This window comes from Anopheles gambiae, chromosome 2, assembly GCF_943734735.2.
Source record: "Anopheles gambiae chromosome 2, idAnoGambNW_F1_1, whole genome shotgun sequence".
NCBI lineage: Eukaryota > Metazoa > Arthropoda > Insecta > Diptera > Culicidae > Anopheles > Anopheles gambiae.
Window position 1 is genome coordinate 39,948,204 of NC_064601.1, and position 17,203 is coordinate 39,965,406.

At 52.4% G+C, this 17,203-nt stretch overlaps 4 protein-coding genes across 5 annotated transcripts; 3 read left to right on the forward strand and 1 right to left on the reverse strand.

Annotated features, from left to right (window-relative positions):
• The first annotated feature begins 14 nt into the window (after positions 1 to 14).
• LOC1274282 (transcription elongation factor SPT6) lies at positions 15 to 8,984 on the forward strand. Its single transcript, XM_313379.6, has 7 exons — positions 15 to 663; positions 904 to 985; positions 2,294 to 2,496; positions 2,598 to 7,041; positions 7,127 to 7,257; positions 7,377 to 7,804; positions 7,878 to 8,984. The coding sequence occupies exons 1-7, from the start codon at positions 625 to 627 to the stop codon at positions 8,143 to 8,145; spliced, it is 5,595 nt and encodes a 1,864-aa protein (XP_313379.6). The 5' UTR covers positions 15 to 624; the 3' UTR covers positions 8,146 to 8,984.
• A 2,171-nt stretch (positions 8,985 to 11,155) lies between these two features.
• LOC5667409 (uncharacterized) lies at positions 11,156 to 12,521 on the forward strand. Its single transcript, XM_001688386.2, has 2 exons — positions 11,156 to 11,323; positions 11,955 to 12,521. Exons 1-2 carry the CDS (start codon positions 11,274 to 11,276, stop codon positions 12,052 to 12,054), a joined length of 150 nt encoding a protein of 49 aa, XP_001688438.2. The 5' UTR covers positions 11,156 to 11,273; the 3' UTR covers positions 12,055 to 12,521.
• Positions 12,522 to 14,672: 2,151 nt separating this feature from the next.
• Positions 14,673 to 15,672, forward strand: LOC1274284 (coiled-coil domain-containing protein 25). Of its 2 annotated transcripts, XM_061652550.1 has the most exons (3): positions 14,674 to 14,733; positions 14,832 to 14,925; positions 15,025 to 15,672. In XM_061652550.1, exons 2-3 carry the CDS (start codon positions 14,853 to 14,855, stop codon positions 15,576 to 15,578), a joined length of 627 nt encoding a protein of 208 aa, XP_061508534.1. In that variant the 5' UTR covers positions 14,674 to 14,733; positions 14,832 to 14,852; the 3' UTR covers positions 15,579 to 15,672. The 2 variants fall into 2 exon arrangements, with proteins under 2 accessions (XP_313381.4, XP_061508534.1); XM_313381.5 differs by having other exon boundaries at positions 14,673 to 14,925.
• On the reverse strand, positions 15,640 to 17,130 carry LOC1274285 (queuine tRNA-ribosyltransferase catalytic subunit). Its single transcript, XM_313382.4, has one exon. It carries the CDS (start codon positions 17,128 to 17,130, stop codon positions 15,787 to 15,789), a length of 1,344 nt encoding a protein of 447 aa, XP_313382.4. The 3' UTR covers positions 15,640 to 15,786.
• Between the last annotated feature and the right edge of the window lie 73 nt (positions 17,131 to 17,203).

The window sequence follows — 17,203 nt, forward strand, 5'->3', positions numbered from 1 at the left end:
TAACCAGCTGTCAGCTCGCTGTCATACTAAAATCCAACATGGCGAATGCTGAACCCTGTCATACATCGTGGTAGCTGTTGCCGTCGTACGGCATTTTCCCCATTTTCTCTGGTTAAAAAACGGAAAAGCGATCGAAAAACTGCACATCCGGTCGTGGAAAGTCTCAGGGCGATACGCGAAAGCGTTTAGCTTGCCGTGGCAGTGTTGGGTGGGCTGTACAGGCAGCATTCGCAGCGCCTTCCCGTTCTTCTGGCCGAACGCGGGACTTGATGCATCATCGCTGTCGGCATCGATTTCGTGGTTGCTAATTTTCGAGCCGCAGGTTTGCGTGTTGTAGCGGTCCTTGAACCCTCCGGCGTCAGCTTCTCCCGCTGGCCAGGTGAGCCGTGCAGTCGGGAACATCGGAGCACTCCGTTCCGGGCAGGCCGTGTTTTTGCGTTGTGTCAATAGTACCAGTAGGAGGCGAGGGAGAGGTTTTTTTTTTACTGTGCCGCAAGAGGGGAGGCAGGTAAACTTTCTTCTTCCTTGGTGTGGGACTCAGGCAAAGGCACCTGAGCCATACGACGATAATATCGGGTTTGGATAAAACTAGTTGAGGCAGGAGCCAACTTCCCCCACAAAGCGATGGCTGATTTCATCGATTCGGAAGCGGAGGAGAGTGAGGTAAGCAGGGTGGATGCTGGTATGTGTGTGAATGTATGTCTGTATGTACGCGTGTGGAAGGTGTGTAACATCCTTGACCGTCCGTAATGGTGACGACCCTTTTAGAAGGGCTATTATATTTTAAGAATCTTTGTCCATGTCCACTTACTTTAAGTCTACTGTTGGAAAGAGAGAGAAAGAATTTCGGAATAAACCTTTCTGACCTACACTACATGTTTTTTGTCTTTTTTCCACCTGCAGGATGAGGAGGAGTTGGAACCACATGAGCGGAAAAGGCTGAAGAAGAATAAGGCCGTATCGGACAGCGAAGATGAAGAGGAAGGTAAGCACTGTACGAACCGGATGTTCATACGAAAATTATCTCATTTCAGGGCTTGAGGTATGCTGTTTTGAAGCGAATGTAACAGATTTTTCATCAATTTAAGATTTTTGACATGTTTGACAAGACGAAGATGAGTCGTGAGTGATTTTTGATAAATCGCCCGACAAACCGACTGTACGAATTGTTCAATACTGCTTGGCCAATAACACCGACAACACAGACAAGAAGTCGTACGTTTTGAAGAATTCAGCCTAAATGGCTTAAATAATACAATATTTTCTTTGGTATCGGCAGACATGGTCCAGGCTTATGGCAAGACCTCATTTTTACCTTGTAATTGTATCCGGAGGGCATGATTCGGATGGGAAACGCCTATTTTCATGTTTGCTCTAATGATACTGTGTGATTATTTGAGGAACGAGAAGACCAATCACATCATGGTGTAGTTTTCTGCTAATATGAAGGTGGTTCATTTCAAGTCCGTGCCTTCATCCTGTAAGAAGTCCCGTCTTTTACGTGGTAAAAATATGTCTCTTTAAGTCTATGTAAGGCTACCAGGAACAAGTAGGTCCTAATGACGTGAAAAAGACGATACATCAGACGAGAATGCTTCGCACAACAAGGACTAAACTACAATCCGAATGCTCGAGATATCTACTCTTAAATACGTCTTGGCCTTGGCATAGTCGGACACTGCACTAAGCTCGAAATGAGCTATTTCCAGTTAATGATGCTCACACACCTGCTACTGCGACGCGTGAATGAATACGCGGTCGCTAATAGTGGCTAGTTTATTGCACCGTGCGGGCTCAGCAAAACCGGAACCTGTGCACGAAGAATGCTTCTGCTTCGTACCAGATCATTCCGGTTCGCTAGTCTACCTGATACTCATTGTACTACTTTTATTCATATTCACTCAAGCCACATTGTCGCAGCAGGTTTTTGTGGCGTACGTGTACGCCGGAAAGTACAAACAAGTTTGCCCACATTTGCATACGATGGCGTGCTGTTGTGCACGTACAAACCACACCAAATCCTGTCTAGGCCGGCGCCTGGAAAATCCGTGACACTCGCAATGTCTCGAGAGTGCACGTGAGAACAGGTCGTACCGGTTGTGGTTCGAGCTGCGGTTGCAAGAATATGAAACTGCGAAGAAGAATGTGTTAAACCAGCGCAAATTTCCTGCCACTATCTGTTGCAATCTGTGCGAAATGTTGCATAAGCCCGCTTGCATTCGCGAATCATGTACGCAGTATGTGACTTTTTTTGTTTTCGTCCCTCCTCCCCCCCACTGATGCTTGGTTTCAGATGATGAGGACCGGCTGCGCGAAGAGCTGAAGGACCTGATCGATGACAACCCGATCGAGGAGGAAAGCGACAATGATGATTCCGACGATGGTTCCGAGGGGGGTCACCAGAAGCGCAAAAAGAGCGACGACGAGCTGGACGATCGGCTCGAGGACGAAGATTACGAGCTGATCGAGGAAAATCTGGGCGTGAAGGTCGAGCGGGTCAGTTGAATGGCGTCCAGACGCACTGCACCATCCTGTGGCTTGTAGCATTTTTAAGTAAATCGATCCTTTATCCTTTTATCACTCGGGCGTTTTAACAGAAACGGTTCAAGCGGTTGAAAAAGTTCACCAACGACGACGGGAGCGATGGCGAGTCGGGCGACGAGGGCATGATACGGGAAACAATCGAGAACCGGCTGTTTGATGCAGCATCGGAAGAGGACGAAGAGCGCGCGTCCGACCACGAGGGCGGCCAGCGGGACACGATGGCCAATGTGCGCGAGCACTACGACGAGGAGGAGGACGAAGAGTCGGATGCGGACGATTTCATCGTGGACGACGACGGGGTGCCGATCAGCGATAAGCGCAAGAAGCGAAGGCACATCTTTACGGACGCGTCGCTGCAGGAGGGACAGGACATATTCGGCGTCGATTTCGACTACGACGAGTTCGAGAAGTACGATGACGAGTATGAGGAGGGCTCGGAAGCGGAGGATGAGTACGAAGAGGAGCAGCTCGACCAAGCGGACCGGCCTAGCGGCGAGCGGGGCAAGAAGTCGAAACCGGCGGCCCGCAAGCGCATGCTGAAAAAGTCCATCTACGAAATTTACGAACCGAGCGAGCTGAAGCGCGGCCATTTCACCGACCTCGACAACGAGATCCGTAAGATCGACATACCGGAGCGGATGCAGCTGCGCGACATACCCGTGACGGCCGTGCCGGAAGGCTCGAACGAGCTGGAGGAGGAAGCGGAGTGGATCTACCAGCAGGCGTTCTGCAAGCCGCACGTGTCCGACCAAGGCGCGATGACGCGCAAGCCTCCCTCGAACGTGCCGAAGATCAAGCACGCGCTCGACTTCATGCGCAACCAGCACCTGGAGGTACCGTTCATCGCGTTCTACCGCAAGGAGTACGTGCAGCCGGATCTGAACATTAATGATCTGTGGAAGATTTACAAGTTCGACTCGATGTGGTGCCAGCTGCTGGGGCGCAAAACGTCTCTCCAGCGGCTGTACGAGAACATGCGCAACTACCAGCTGGACAAGCTGATGGAGAACCCGGACGCACCGATCCCGGAGGACATGCGGGTGATCCGGGACGAGGATCTGTCCCGCCTGCGCTCGGTGCAGTCGCACGAGGAGCTGAAGGATGTGCATCTGCACTTCTTGCTGTACTACGCGCACGACATCGCACCGATGCGGTTGCGCACGAGGGAAAAGTCGGGGCAGCAGCAGCAGCAGTCGACGCAGCGGGTGCAGAAGAAAGCACGCGCACCCAAAAAGAAGAACCCGGAGGACGGCGAAGGAGCCGGGGAGGATGGTGCGGAGGGCGAAGAGAATGGCGACGAGGACAAGGAGGAGGACGCAGAGGAAGAGGACGAAGAGGAGGAGAAGCAGGAGGAGGAGACGGTGGGCGGGAGCGGCGGCGGTAAGGCGGTGGACGACGCGGGCAAGGAGCGCGTGCGGCTGAACATCGACGTCGGGCCGTACGAGATTTGCCGCAAGCGCGGGCTGACCGGGCTGACGAAACGGTTCGGCCTGACGCCGGAACAGTTTGCGGAGAACGTGCGCGACAGCTACCAGCGGCACGAGGTCGAGCAGGAAACGAAGGAACCGCTCGAGGTGGCCAAAGAATACATGGGCACGACGTTCGAGTCGCCGGAGGAGGTGCTGCAGGGTGGCGTGTTTATGGTGGCGCGGCAGCTGGCCCGCGAACCGCTGTTCCGCAAGTGCATCCGCGAGCTGTACTTCGAGCGCGCCAAGCTGAACGTGCGCCCGACCAAGAAGGGCATGAAGGAGATCGACGAAACGCACCACTGCTACGCGATGAAGTATCTGAAGGAGAAGCCGGTGCGCGATCTGACCGGCGACCAGTACCTCAAGCTGTACATCGCCCAGGAGGACAAGCTGCTGACGATGGAGTTTGTCGACCGGATCGAGGGCAACACGTCGGGCGATTTTCTCGAGGAGCTGAAGGCGCTCTACCACCGGGACGAGTTCGCGAAAAACGTGCAGGAGTGGAACAAGGTGCGGGCGGAGTGTGTGGTGCTGGCAGTGAACCGCATGGTCATACCGGATCTCAAGCGCGAGCTGCACAACACGCTGCTGACCGAGGCGAAGGATGCGGTGCTGCGCGTCTGCTGCCGCAAGCTGTACAACTGGATCAAGGTGGCACCGTACAAACCGCCTGTGCCGGACTTTGACGATTACGAGTGGGAGACGACGCGGGGCGTGCGCGTGATGGGTGTCGCCTACGTGCCCGACTACACGCAGTCCGCGTTCGGTGCGATCATCGCGCCCGACGGCGAGGTGACGGACTATCTGCGCATACCGCACCTGCTGAAGAAGAAGAACGCGTACCGCGAGTCGGAGAAGCAGTGCAAGGAGTCGGACCTGCGCACGATCACCAACTTCATCCGCAGCAAGAAACCACACGTGATCGTGATCGGGGGCGAGTCGAAGGACGCGCTGATGGTGCAGCAGGACTTTGTCGAGTGCGTGAAGCGGCTGCAGGAGGAGGAACAGTTCCCGCAGATAGCGGTCGAGATCGCGGACAACGAGCTGGCGAAGGTGTACGCCAACTCGGTCAAGGGTACGACCGACTTTAAGGAGTACCCGCCGCTGCTCCGGCAGGCCATCTCGCTCGCGCGCCGCATCCAGGACCCGCTGGTCGAGTTTTCCCAGCTGTGCAACTCGGACGAGGAAATCCTGTGCCTGCGCTACCACACGCTGCAGGAGCAGCTCACCAAGGAGGAGCTGCTGGAAAACATTCAGCTCGAGTTCATCAACCGCACGAACGAGGTAGGCGTGGACGTGAACCTGGCGGTGCAGAACCCGCTGACCGCGAACCTGGTACAGTTCATCTGCGGGCTGGGACCGCGCAAGGGTCAGACGCTGCTGAAGGTGCTGAAGCAGACGAACTCGCGGCTGGAGAACCGCACCCAGCTCGTCACCACCTGCCACATGGGCCCGAAGGTGTTCATCAACTGCTCCGGGTTCATCAAGATCGACACGAACTCGCTCGGCGACAGCACGGAAACGTACGTGGAGGTGCTGGACGGGTCCCGCGTCCATCCGGAAACGTACGAGTGGGCCCGCAAGATGGCGGTCGACGCGCTGGAGTACGACGACGAGGAGGCCAACCCGGCCGGTGCGCTGGAAGAGATTCTGGAGGCGCCCGAGCGGCTGAAGGATCTCGATCTGGACGCGTTCGCGATCGAGCTCGACCGGCAGGGTTTCGGCAACAAGAGCATCACGCTGTACGACATCCGGGCGGAGCTGAACTCGCGCTACAAAGATCTGCGCACGCCGTTCCGCTCGGTGACGGCGGAGGAGCTGTTCGACTACCTCACGAAGGAGACGCCCGAATCGCTGTTCGTCGGCAAGATGATGCTGGCCACGGTGAGCGGCTTCACCTACCGCAAGCCGCAGGGCGAGCAGCTCGACCAGGCGAACCCGGTGCGCAACGACGAGACCGGCTTCTGGCAGTGCCCGTTCTGCATGAAGACGGAGTTCCCCGAGCTGTCCGAGGTGTGGAATCACTTCGATGCGGGCGAGTGTCCGGGCCAGGCGACCGGGGTGCGGGTCCGATTCGACAATGGGCTGAACGGGTTCATCCACATCAAGAACCTGTCCGACAAGCACGTGAAGAACCCGGAGGAGCGCGTACAGATCGGGCAGACGGTGCACGTGCGCGTCACCAAAATCGACATCGAGCGGTTCTCGCTCGAGTGCTCGTCGAAGAGTTCGGACCTGTGCGATCGGAAGCAGGAGTGGCGCCCGCGCAAGGATCCGTGCTACGACCAGGAGCAGGAAGAGGCGGACACGCGCAAGGAGGCCGACTCGAAGAAGCAGCAGGCGCGCCAGCAGTACGTGAAGCGCGTGATCGTGCATCCGTCCTTCCACAACATCTCGTACGCGGAAGCGCTGAAGCTGCTGGAAGGGTACGACCAGGGCGACGTGATCGTGCGGCCGTCGAGCAAGGGCTCGGACCACCTGACCGCGACGTGGAAGGTAACGGACGGCATCTACCAGCACATCGACGTGCGCGAGGAGGGCAAGGAGAACGTGTTCAGCCTCGGCCAGTCGCTGTGGATCGGCAACGATGAGTTCGAGGATCTGGACGAAATTATCGCGCGGCACATCACGCCGATGGCGACGTACGTGCGCGACCTGCTCAACTACAAGTACTACCGGGACACGGACGGTGGCTCGAAGGAGAAGGCGGAGGAGATCATCAAGGCGGAGAAGCAGAAAAACCCCAACAAGATCCACTACATCGTGTCGGTGTCGAAGACGTACCCGGGTCGGTTTCTGCTCTCCTACCTGCCGCGCAACAAGTTCCGGCACGAGTACGTGACGGTGACGCCGGACGGGTACCGGTTTCGGCACCAGATGTTCGACTCGGTCAACTCGCTGCTCAAGTGGTTCAAGGAGCACTTCCGCGATCCGATCCCGATCGATACGCCCAAGAGCACGCCGAAGGTTGGCGGCATGTCGTCGCGCACACCGTACGGCAGTACGCCCAAATTTAGCGATATTAATAGTGAGTTTACTATTTTTTTGGTTGCTCTGGTCCTTTGTTTGGAATGCACGGAATAGAAAATAACATTTTTTGTTTCCATTTTAAGGTGAAACGATCGAGTCGGTGGCAAAGAATATGCCGACGCATATGCTGAATTCCTTGTCGGCAGCGGCACATCACACGCCGCACTATTCCTACACGCCGCTGGAGTATGGTTCCAGCAATTTTGTGACTACGGTAAGTCTCCTTTGCTAGCGATTACCCTTGTGTGCAGCAGAAGAACCGTTTTATGCAACATTCTTCAACGTTCCAATCGATCCAATCGATTGTGATTTTTTTGTATGGCCACTTTGCAGCCCTACACACCGAGCGGACAGACGCCGTACATGACGCCGTACCAGCAAACGCCTCACTTCTCCCAAACGCCCCGGTACGGTACCTCGACCCCGTCCCAGTACTCCAACAAATCCGCCTACACCGGCATTCCGACCGGCCATCCGCCACCGTCCGCCAGCCATCACGGCTACAAGTCGACGTCGGCGGCCCGCGGCATGGGCGGCGTGAGCAGTGCGGCCAGCAGCAGCAGCAGCAGCCTGATGATGATGCAGCAGCCCTCGCCGTACTCGAACAGCAGCGACCATCACTACCGCACGCAGCAGCCCCCGATGCACCACCATGCGCGGAACAACGAGTACGACAGCTGGTCGAAGGCGACCGACTCGTGGAGCAATCGTGGCAACAGCAGCAACATGATGAAGGGACACCATGGCGCATCGGAACGAAGGTACCAACCGGCGGCTCTGCGCTACCAAAACGCGCTAGTACTAATGAATTACTCCTTTCGGATTCGTTCACAGCTCTGGGGGATCGTACCATCATCATCATCACGGTGGTGGTGGTGGTGTCGGCCGGTCTAGCGATTCCGTGACTTCGTCCAGTTCGCACGACCACCGCATGACGCCGCGATCCTCGTCCAAGTATTCGGCCACCCGGTCCCCGATGCCACCACCAGCGCAACCCCCGCCCCAGCCAACGCAAGCTCAACCGGCCCAACAGGCGGCGGCGGCGGCGTCTTCCGCTGCCTCGCTAACGCTGGGCGACGCGACACCACTGTGGGACGAATAATTCGGAGGTTAGCTTTCTTGCAGCTGCACCAGCTCTGGTCAATAACAATCGTGAATCGCAATCAAACAATTCGCTTATATGTGTGTAACAGAGGGACACGATCGCGAATGGCTCGGGTTTGAAAAGGAAGCTTTTAACATAAGCCAACCTCCCCACGCCTTCCTTACTCTCCAAGATGGAACTATTTAAGCAAGCAGGAAAAAATTAACTTAAATATGCTCACCCCTCCCCCCCCTCCATCGCTATGTTACCTTCCTCTTCCCTTTTTGCGTCTGTTAGGACACGGACTTTGAACCCGTTCGGGGCCCCATAGCAGCAAGAAGATACCGGAAGTATGCGCTCAAATACGCCGCCGCTCATCAAGGACAGCAACCCGCGTCAGTAGTCGAGCACACAGTAAATCTCGGATTGTGTGTCTGCCTTAAGCGTTGCTCAACGCAGCTGCCACAGTCAGCTTGGCCTCTGCGGCTGTTGGCTCTGGAAGGAGAGGGGTGTAACAATACCAACCAACACTTACCAACAGCTCCCCCGGGCAATGGAACACAGCTAAATGGAAAGAGGAGTCCGTTAGTTAGGGTTAATTGATTGAAATTTAACGCTCCTTTTACTGCAAATCATTTCCCTCAGAGCGATCCTTAATGCGATCGGTAGCGATCTATACTGATCAAAACCTTTTTTTAAATTTTGATCCCTTTTTTTTCTCCCGATTCTGATGAACGGCAATGATTGTGACTCTCGCGTGTATTGTGTAGGAATAAGAGTAAAAAAGATCCCTTTTTTCTAGCGTTAAGCGTCCTTATAATACTAAAAATATAGACATTTTTTTAAACAGTACCAAATGCATTCTTGTGCTCTTTGTTTAAATAATAATATCGCATGCCGGTTTGTTGTCCGTGCGTGCTGTGCAAAGATCTTTAGTACGGTGGTGCATGGTTTCCGATTATTATTCTTTTTTAGTACAACACCCTCCCGAAATGCAAGCTTAATTTCTGTTCTGCCATTTCTACCTTTCTTCTGCTTTTTAGGTGCGTCACCCGAATATATGTATGTGTGTATGTGTGCGTGTGTATCCATGTCTCTGAGTGGAGAGGATACGGTTTGGCTCGCGCTGTGGTTCGCTCACTTGACATTGGCGACGACCACAGATATCCGATCATGCGGCCGATGCGTGCTCGCGAACGGTGAAACCGACAACAACGACGACGACTGCGACGATGGTCGGTGAAGGTGAAAGGCTGGAGTGCGGAAGGAGGAGGGAGGGAGGCTGTGGGACCATCATCTACCCGGTTTCTTCGTCGAACCGGAATGGAATGGGTGTTCGGCGGTGGCACTGTTTGGTGTTTAATGATGAGACCCAGATCCGCTGGCAAAACCGCTTCGAACCGGATCGGCAAGGAAAAGGCGGCGGCACCAGATATCTCGTTTCGGTGCTGTTTTGGCGTGTGGATTGAATGCGATTAATCGGTAAACTGTCGTTTTTATGTGTTTTTGTTACTTTTTTTTCTGCGTTCAGCATATTCTTCTTCTTTTGCCGCTCCTTTGCCACCGCTGCGCTGATCTACCTGCACGGAAGAATCGCTGTTTTCTTCCCCGAGAAGGTTTCCTTTTCTTCTGGTTTTGGTGCTTGGTTTTACTTATATAGTAATAACGATTTTCATTTTCATCGCAGCTTTTTTGTATCCTGTGTTGTTGGCTGTGTTCGGAGAGAGGCTTTATGTATTTTGCCATTAACCAAGCTGGTTTGAAAATTTTCCATTTATGCATTTTTTTTTTCGGTCGCCCATTCGAACTCGCCTGCACGGACGGTTTATATGTGCGAATGTGTGTTTGGTCATATTTTTTGGTAAGCTCCGCTTGCCCCTCGAGCAGCTGTTTGGACTTTGGAGTTTGTGTTTTTTTTTTTACTTTTTGTCAGGCGAAGGTACGATAAAAGATCGGTCTGCGCTTATGTAAGCAACGTTTTTGTGCATTCTATGAAAAAGAGAGTTAAAAAGTGCATTCTGAAAAAAGGAGGTATTTGGGAGTATGGTAGATAGGAATAGCGAGACGAGGGTGGTGTTAAGCCTTACTGGAATATTCCAGCATAATTCTGTTCTGACCTTTCATACTTGATCATGTATTCAATATGTTAGCTAATTAATTACCTGCCATTGTATAGCTGATTTTGAGTGATGTACTTAATGTAAATTAGCAGTTGATTATTGTAAATTCGGCTCCTTGATGTAGTTCCTGAAGTTCTGACTAATGTGTGGATAGTCAGATTGGTTTGCTATCTCAAAAATAACGGACAACTGAAGACATTAAGCTCGTTGCCTAACGTAGACCGCATAGACACTGCCTTCCACCCATGATTGGGCCTCTTCCCACACTCTCAGATCTTCAAGGTTCTAGGTTGTGTCCTTGAGGTAGAATAATCTAGTAATATTCAAATCATTTAGTCGCCGACTTTGTTCCTAAAATCCCACAAGATGCAATGCAGTCTCCTGCCACAGGTGGCGCTTCTTCACCATAATCGCCCATACCATGACCATACACACTTCTGTCCTAAAGCAGACACACAAAAAATAGAAGCTAGAATCGTATTAGATCGCAGGGCAATTTGGACGATCCCTAAGCGTGACGGGTGCGACAACGTACCTCCATAATCTACCCTGTTGATGAATTCATCGTAGAAACTCGTTCGCTTCAGCCGCTGGGCCACGGACGACGACGGATGAGGCTGTTGGATATGGGGATGGCCGGGCATAGGTGGTGTCGAGATGGTTGGGAACCAGTTTTTTTCATTCGCAGTTTTAAAGATACCCAGGCGGCATGACGTTGTTGGTCGGTATTCCCTCTGTCTCTCGGGCTGTAGCTCTCTCTCTCTCTCTTTCTCTCTTGCCTACTCAACGCGCCGGTGGTACCTTCTCCAAGGGGGAAGAGGCCGCTGGGCGAGAACCATCGATCGCGTATAAAAGTAAGCGTCCGGTGCACGGTCCCGTCAGTCTCCTTCAGTACGGCAGGAGTTGAGTTGAGTTGAGTTGAGTTGAATTCGTTTATTTCCTTCTTTTTTTGGCAATCCTTTTGATTTCGATCGGTTGCATGTTTTTCATTCACTTCAAAACGATTAGAAAAATAAATTGGTGTCAATGTTAATAGTTAAATCAGACTCAACGCTCAAGTTTGTGCCATCCGTCAGGTAAATATCTATCCAAGTTCAAAACGAGGGGAGGTTTATTATTTGTGAATCATTCTGAGAAAGGGTGTAGATCTTGCAATGAGGTTCACTACCAGCAGTAGGCTGTGATCGGAAAGGGAAGGAACCTTTAGTCGTGCTTACAATGACAGCAAGATTGCATTTCGATCACGTGTCCAGGATCTCTCGAGAAGATCCTCCAACGTTTGTGTGCGTGTGCGTGTGTGGGCGTGAGTGTGATGTTGTGTGTTAGTGATCGCTAGTGTATCTCTGATCCTTTTTCTTCTCGTAGCTTAAGTCATTGGATTAAGGTTGTCTTTCTCTGTCGTACCCATTTTTCCATTGCTCTCCCATGACTCCTAAACCGGTTCCAAATCGCACACGCACCGAACGCGTGACTACGTGGAGTTGGACAGGTTGGATACCTTTCCGGTTTCGGGTTCGGAATCTCCCCCCTTGCAAACAAGTTGCGATCGCTTATGATATTGCCAAGTCCTCTTTTTTTGGAATAAAACGAAATTGTGTTGATGATCTACTCTCAGAATGACAAGATGTGCATGACAATTTGGGAAAACCCCGCTTGCAAAAAATGCCGGTTTACTTACCACAATCTCACCACTTCCACTTTCTGCAGGCTTATCAACAACTTGAACATCCGCAAGGGTAGCCGTACGGGAAACTCCGGCAACCATCTTGAGTTCCAGGTGCTCACCCAGATCCAATACGTGCCCTGATAGCGGTAACGACCAGTACCGAGCGTGTGGAAACCCAGTAGTATGCAGGATCGTTCAAGCACGATGGCCAGACAGAACCAGCAATCGGCCTACGCCAAAGCCCCGGTTGGCGGCAACATGAAGAAGAGCACCGGATACAGCGCACCCGCCACGCAAACCAAGACCACGACCGGCAACGGTGGCACCGGTAACGGTAGCTGGGGACCGCATTTCAAGAATCGGGACCATTTCGTCAGCATGCACTTCTCGTAGAAATGTGTGTCCGGAACCCACCTTCAGTTACCTCAGTTGCCGCTGCCGCCATCCGCAATTGGTAGGCAGTAGTGTGCGCGTCTCTTTTTAGTGGCCGACGGCGGTGTTTTCAAATTCTATTCCTATTTGCGTGTGCAGTATGGAGAGTTGATGTTTTTGTTAATAAAACCCACTATTAAATTATTCATAGCTTGAATAAGGCGGTGCAAAACAGAGAACAATAGTTGCATAGCTTCTTGAAACGAGGTGATGACGAGCATTGAGCTTGATCGTATGGTTTGGTGCAGCGTTTCGTTGTGTCACAAATCCGTGGCGCATGTTAAATCCGAGGGTTTCGAATTAAGTGCAGCTCCCACTTTCTCTATCCCTCCATTCGTCTCTTGGTTGGAGTTGAAAGAGAAAAAGAAAAAAAAAAAGTAACACGATCATTAACAATGCAACCGACGCGGTGAACCAAGTCGAGCGACAAAAGCGCGGGATGATTTCACACGATGCTGATATTGCATCATCTTTTCCTCTTTCTATAGGGAAGCTTTCAAAGCTACACTCCCCAAAACGGACCGGTTATGGTAAAAGAGGATCGCAGGGTGGGGAAATGATCGTTGTTTTCTTTCTAGAATGTGACGAAGGTGAACGATGTGTTTCTTCACATTGGGCCCCGTCCTGGCGAGGACACAGAGGTTTCATCTTTTTCTTCTTTTGAAAGTCCCAGCTAAGTGCAAAATATAGATTGCAGTTTTTTTAAAAGAAATTCACAGATTCGGGAGATCGGTGTGGTGAAGGCTAGAGGATCATGCTAATGAGCACGATCAATTATGAGGAGATTAACAAACCCACGAAGTAGGTAAAATGATACAAATAATCATTCTGAGGTCATCGAAGAGCAACAACGAAATGAGTAATGTTTAGCTCCTAAGAATTCTGGAAGAAATGTCTTTAAGCTTACAGAGTTTTGCAGGAGTTCTCATAGCTGTGGGACACTTTTTTGACTCTTTTTAACGTGAAATGAACTTAATGTAATGGGAAATAGACTCTATAGCACCCTTGTTGGATAAATCCAATAAGAATTACCAAGGAGCCTGTCCAAACAGGGTGTCAATTTCCATCATATGAAGTTTACTCCCCTTAAGAAAGAGTCGAAGAAGTATTCCACAACTATTAGAACCCCTGGAAAACCCTGTATTGGTTTAAACGAGCATGGTCGAATAGGGGCGCTAAAGTTCATTGACCGTTGAGACATCTTATTTCTTAGAAACAGTCTACTTTTTTCTAACCATCGTCGTAAGGTTTAAGGTAGACACATTGATCCTAACTCATTGATCGAAAAAATACGGCTTTATGGGGCTTATTCCTAATTAGATGGCGGCTTTTTTCCCTTAATGTAGCTCATGGAACTATCACTCATCTTAATGCCTAGTTTATCACTTTCTCTCTTCACATGGACCTCTACCAGTACTTTTGCTAAATTTGTCACCTTTGGTCGCACGATAAGCCGACCACTGTTCTAATCCCACTCATAATCACAGTGTGAATATTATAAAACAAAGTACTCACATAGACGTCCTGACAATCATGCGGATTCTTCCCAAATTTAAATATAAAACGCCAAAGTTGCTTTCTAGATGAAGAAGCTCAGAAGGATCTTTTCCTCCATATATGACGAAAGAAAATCTTACTTTTGTTTATGCTCGGGGAAACTGACCGGCTCTAGCGTCCCCGTTCAGGCCATCCACGTGCATAGAGGACAGGCCTGCTAAGTTCAAAACTTCTGTTGGTGCGTCTGCTATTGCAGCAAGGATCAACGTTCATCGACCGACAACGCGATATTGTGCGCAGTTTCGGGATACTTCGACAGCTTAATATGTGTTACCTTGGTGAATGTGGCCAGTGCTCTGCAGAATTGATGAAAATGATCGGCTACGTTCTACGTATATATCCAATTGTAGGAAGAAGACCTACCACAATAACTTAGAGCGATCTAACCACTCTCATCTCTCTCGCACTCCCTTCTCTCTCTCTCTCTCTCTCTCTCGCTTCCCCCCTTCTCTCTTTCTTTACGACGTTGCATAAACAACACGAACACATTGAAACATGTTTGACATGCATGAAGCAGGCTAGTACGGCAACTGTTCTAGTATGAAATGAATTCAAATGGACTTAATTTAATAACTAAAATCATTCATAATTTTCCTACGCTAAAACTACGCGACACTATTTAGTATTTAGGCAAATGGCCCTCCAAAAATAATAAATTTGTTAGCAGACGTTTGCCGCTTTGTGTTTTTGTGTTTGTGTTGCACACGACTGTCAGCACCGTTATGTCATGTTCCGTGCCGAAACCGGCCCGATGGCCAACCTTTCGTTCTCCACCGCCGTGATGTCATGGCTGTGTCAAAGCAAAAAACTAAACAACGTTTCAGCGATTCCGATTGCAGTTTGCGCGAGGTTAAACACACTCCCTCCATTTTTCGGCCAACCGCGGCATGTAAAATCAGGAAGTGCTGCGAGGAAGGAAAAGCGTTTGGGAAAAGCATCCGTGAACCACGATGGTATTTTACTTCACCAGCAATGTCGTTCAGCCACCGGTGACCCTGTTCATGGGGTTGGACAAGTACGAAAGTGAGTGTTTGTTGCGCGCCCCCGGGGGTGTTCCGAATCGGTGACCACAAATTATTCACCGTTTTCTCTCTTCTCCAATCCACACACACACACACACAGATGAGGACCTGATTCGATGGGGCTGGCCGGAGGATGTGTGGTTTCACGTGAACAAGGTCTCGTCGGCCCACGTGTACCTGCGGCTCGAGCCGGGCCAAACGCTGGACGACATACCGTCGGCCGTGCTGGAAGACGCCTGCCAGCTGGTGAAGGCGAACAGCATCAACGGCAACAAGATGAACAACATCGACATCGTGTACACGATGTGGGACAATCTGAAGAAGACGCCCGCGATGGAGGTGGGCCAGGTGGCGTTCCACCGCGATAAGGAGGTGCGCATGTTTCGGGTGGAAAAGCGCAGCAACGAGATAGTGAACCGGCTGAACAAGACCAAGCGGGAGGAGACGGTCGACTTCCGGGCGGAGCGGGAAAAGCGGGACGCACTGGAGCGGGCCGACAAGAAGCGGCTCGCCCGGGAGCAGCGGGAGCTGGAGAAGGAGGATCTGAAGCGGCGGCAGGAGGAGGCAGAACTCAAGAGCTACAATTCGCTGATGAAGCCGGAAAACATGACCTCCAACTATGACGCCGGCAACGATTCGGATGAGTTTATGTAAGGCGACGGAGGTGGCGCGGAGAGGAGAGAGATAACGAAACTGGGTCAAGCGGGGCGGAAGATTGCGGATTACGAATAAATTATTAATTGTTTTATTTCAGTGTATAAGTTGCTTCGTACACAGGCGAACATTTTGGGCAGAAATCCCCGTCAAAGTTTGGTTTAAATTGCGCAGGAATGGAACTGGGTCGTCGAACGGCAAACCGCGACTAGAGCTGTACGTTGACGGCGGCAAGTGCGTCGCGTATCCATTGCGGCACCGTATCGTCCGGGAACCGGACGGCCATGTACGATTTCACAAACGCCGGAAAGCGGCCCTCCTGGATGGCGTCCCGCATATCGCCCATCAGCCGCAGCTGGAAGGCCACGTTGTGTACGCTCACGATGCTGCACGCCACCGGTTCGACCGTGACGATGTGGTGCAGGTACGCGCGCGTATACGTCCGACACGTCGAGCAGTCGCAATCGTCCTCGATCGGGCGCATATCCTGCGCGAACGTGCGCTGCTTCAGGTTGATCTGTCCGGCGCGCGTTAGCGCGCAGCCGAACCGGGCCGTACGCGTGGGAAACACGCAATCGAACATGTCGATACCGAGCGCGACGCACACGACCAGATCGGCCGCGAAGCCGACCCCCATCAGGTAGCGCGGTTTATCCTCCGGCAGCAGATCCGTGCACAGGTGGACCGTGCGCCAGAATTCGTCCTTGCTCTCGCCACCGCTCAGTCCGCCCACGGCAAAGCCGCGCGTGTTGCGCTTCGTCAGCTCGGCCGCACAAGCACGCCGCAGGTCCCGCTGCAGCCCGCCCTGCACGATCGGAAAAATGCTCTGCTCGGTGTCCCGGGCGTGTGCGCCGATGCTTCGATCCAGCCAGCGGATCGTCCGGTGCATCGCTTCCTCAACGCGCGGGCCCGTCGTCGTCGTCTTCACCACATCGTCCAGCTGCATCATAATGTCCGCCCCGATCGCGTTCTGTATCTCCATGCTACGTTCCGGCGTCAGCATGCACTCGCTCCCGTCGTACGGGCTCTGGAACCGGACGCCCTGCTCGGTGATTTTGGCCAGCTGCAGCAGCGACACCATCTGAAAGCCCCCGGAATCGGTCAGCAGTGCCCGGGGCCAGCCCATGAACCGGTGCAAACCGCCCGCCTTCTCCAGCACGGTTGTGCCGGGCCGCATACCGAGATGGTACGTGTTGCCGAGCATGATGCGGCAGTCGAGGGCAAGCAGCTGCTCGGGCAGCACTCCCTTCAGTGTGCCCTGCGTACCGACCGGCATGAACACGGGAGTATCGACGTCCGCGTGCCGAACGCTCATCACGCCAACGCGCGCCTTTGTCACGCCGCATTTCGCTACCACGCGGTACTGCAACGGGGCCGACGGTCGGGTGGTCGCATCCTCGGCGGAAGCTGGAGAACCGGACGCCGGAATGGGCACTTCTTTCGGCACTGTGTCCATCACAGCCTTGGATATTGCACGTCGGGCGATGGAGGTTGTGATGGGCGCACGCGTGCCCGGAGAACGGAGCAACTTGATTGCTCGCGGTGTAAACATGCAATCAACCAGCCGGCGCGCACACGTTTCTTCTTCTACTTTTTCTTTTTTTCGCGCCGGCTGGAAGAAAACC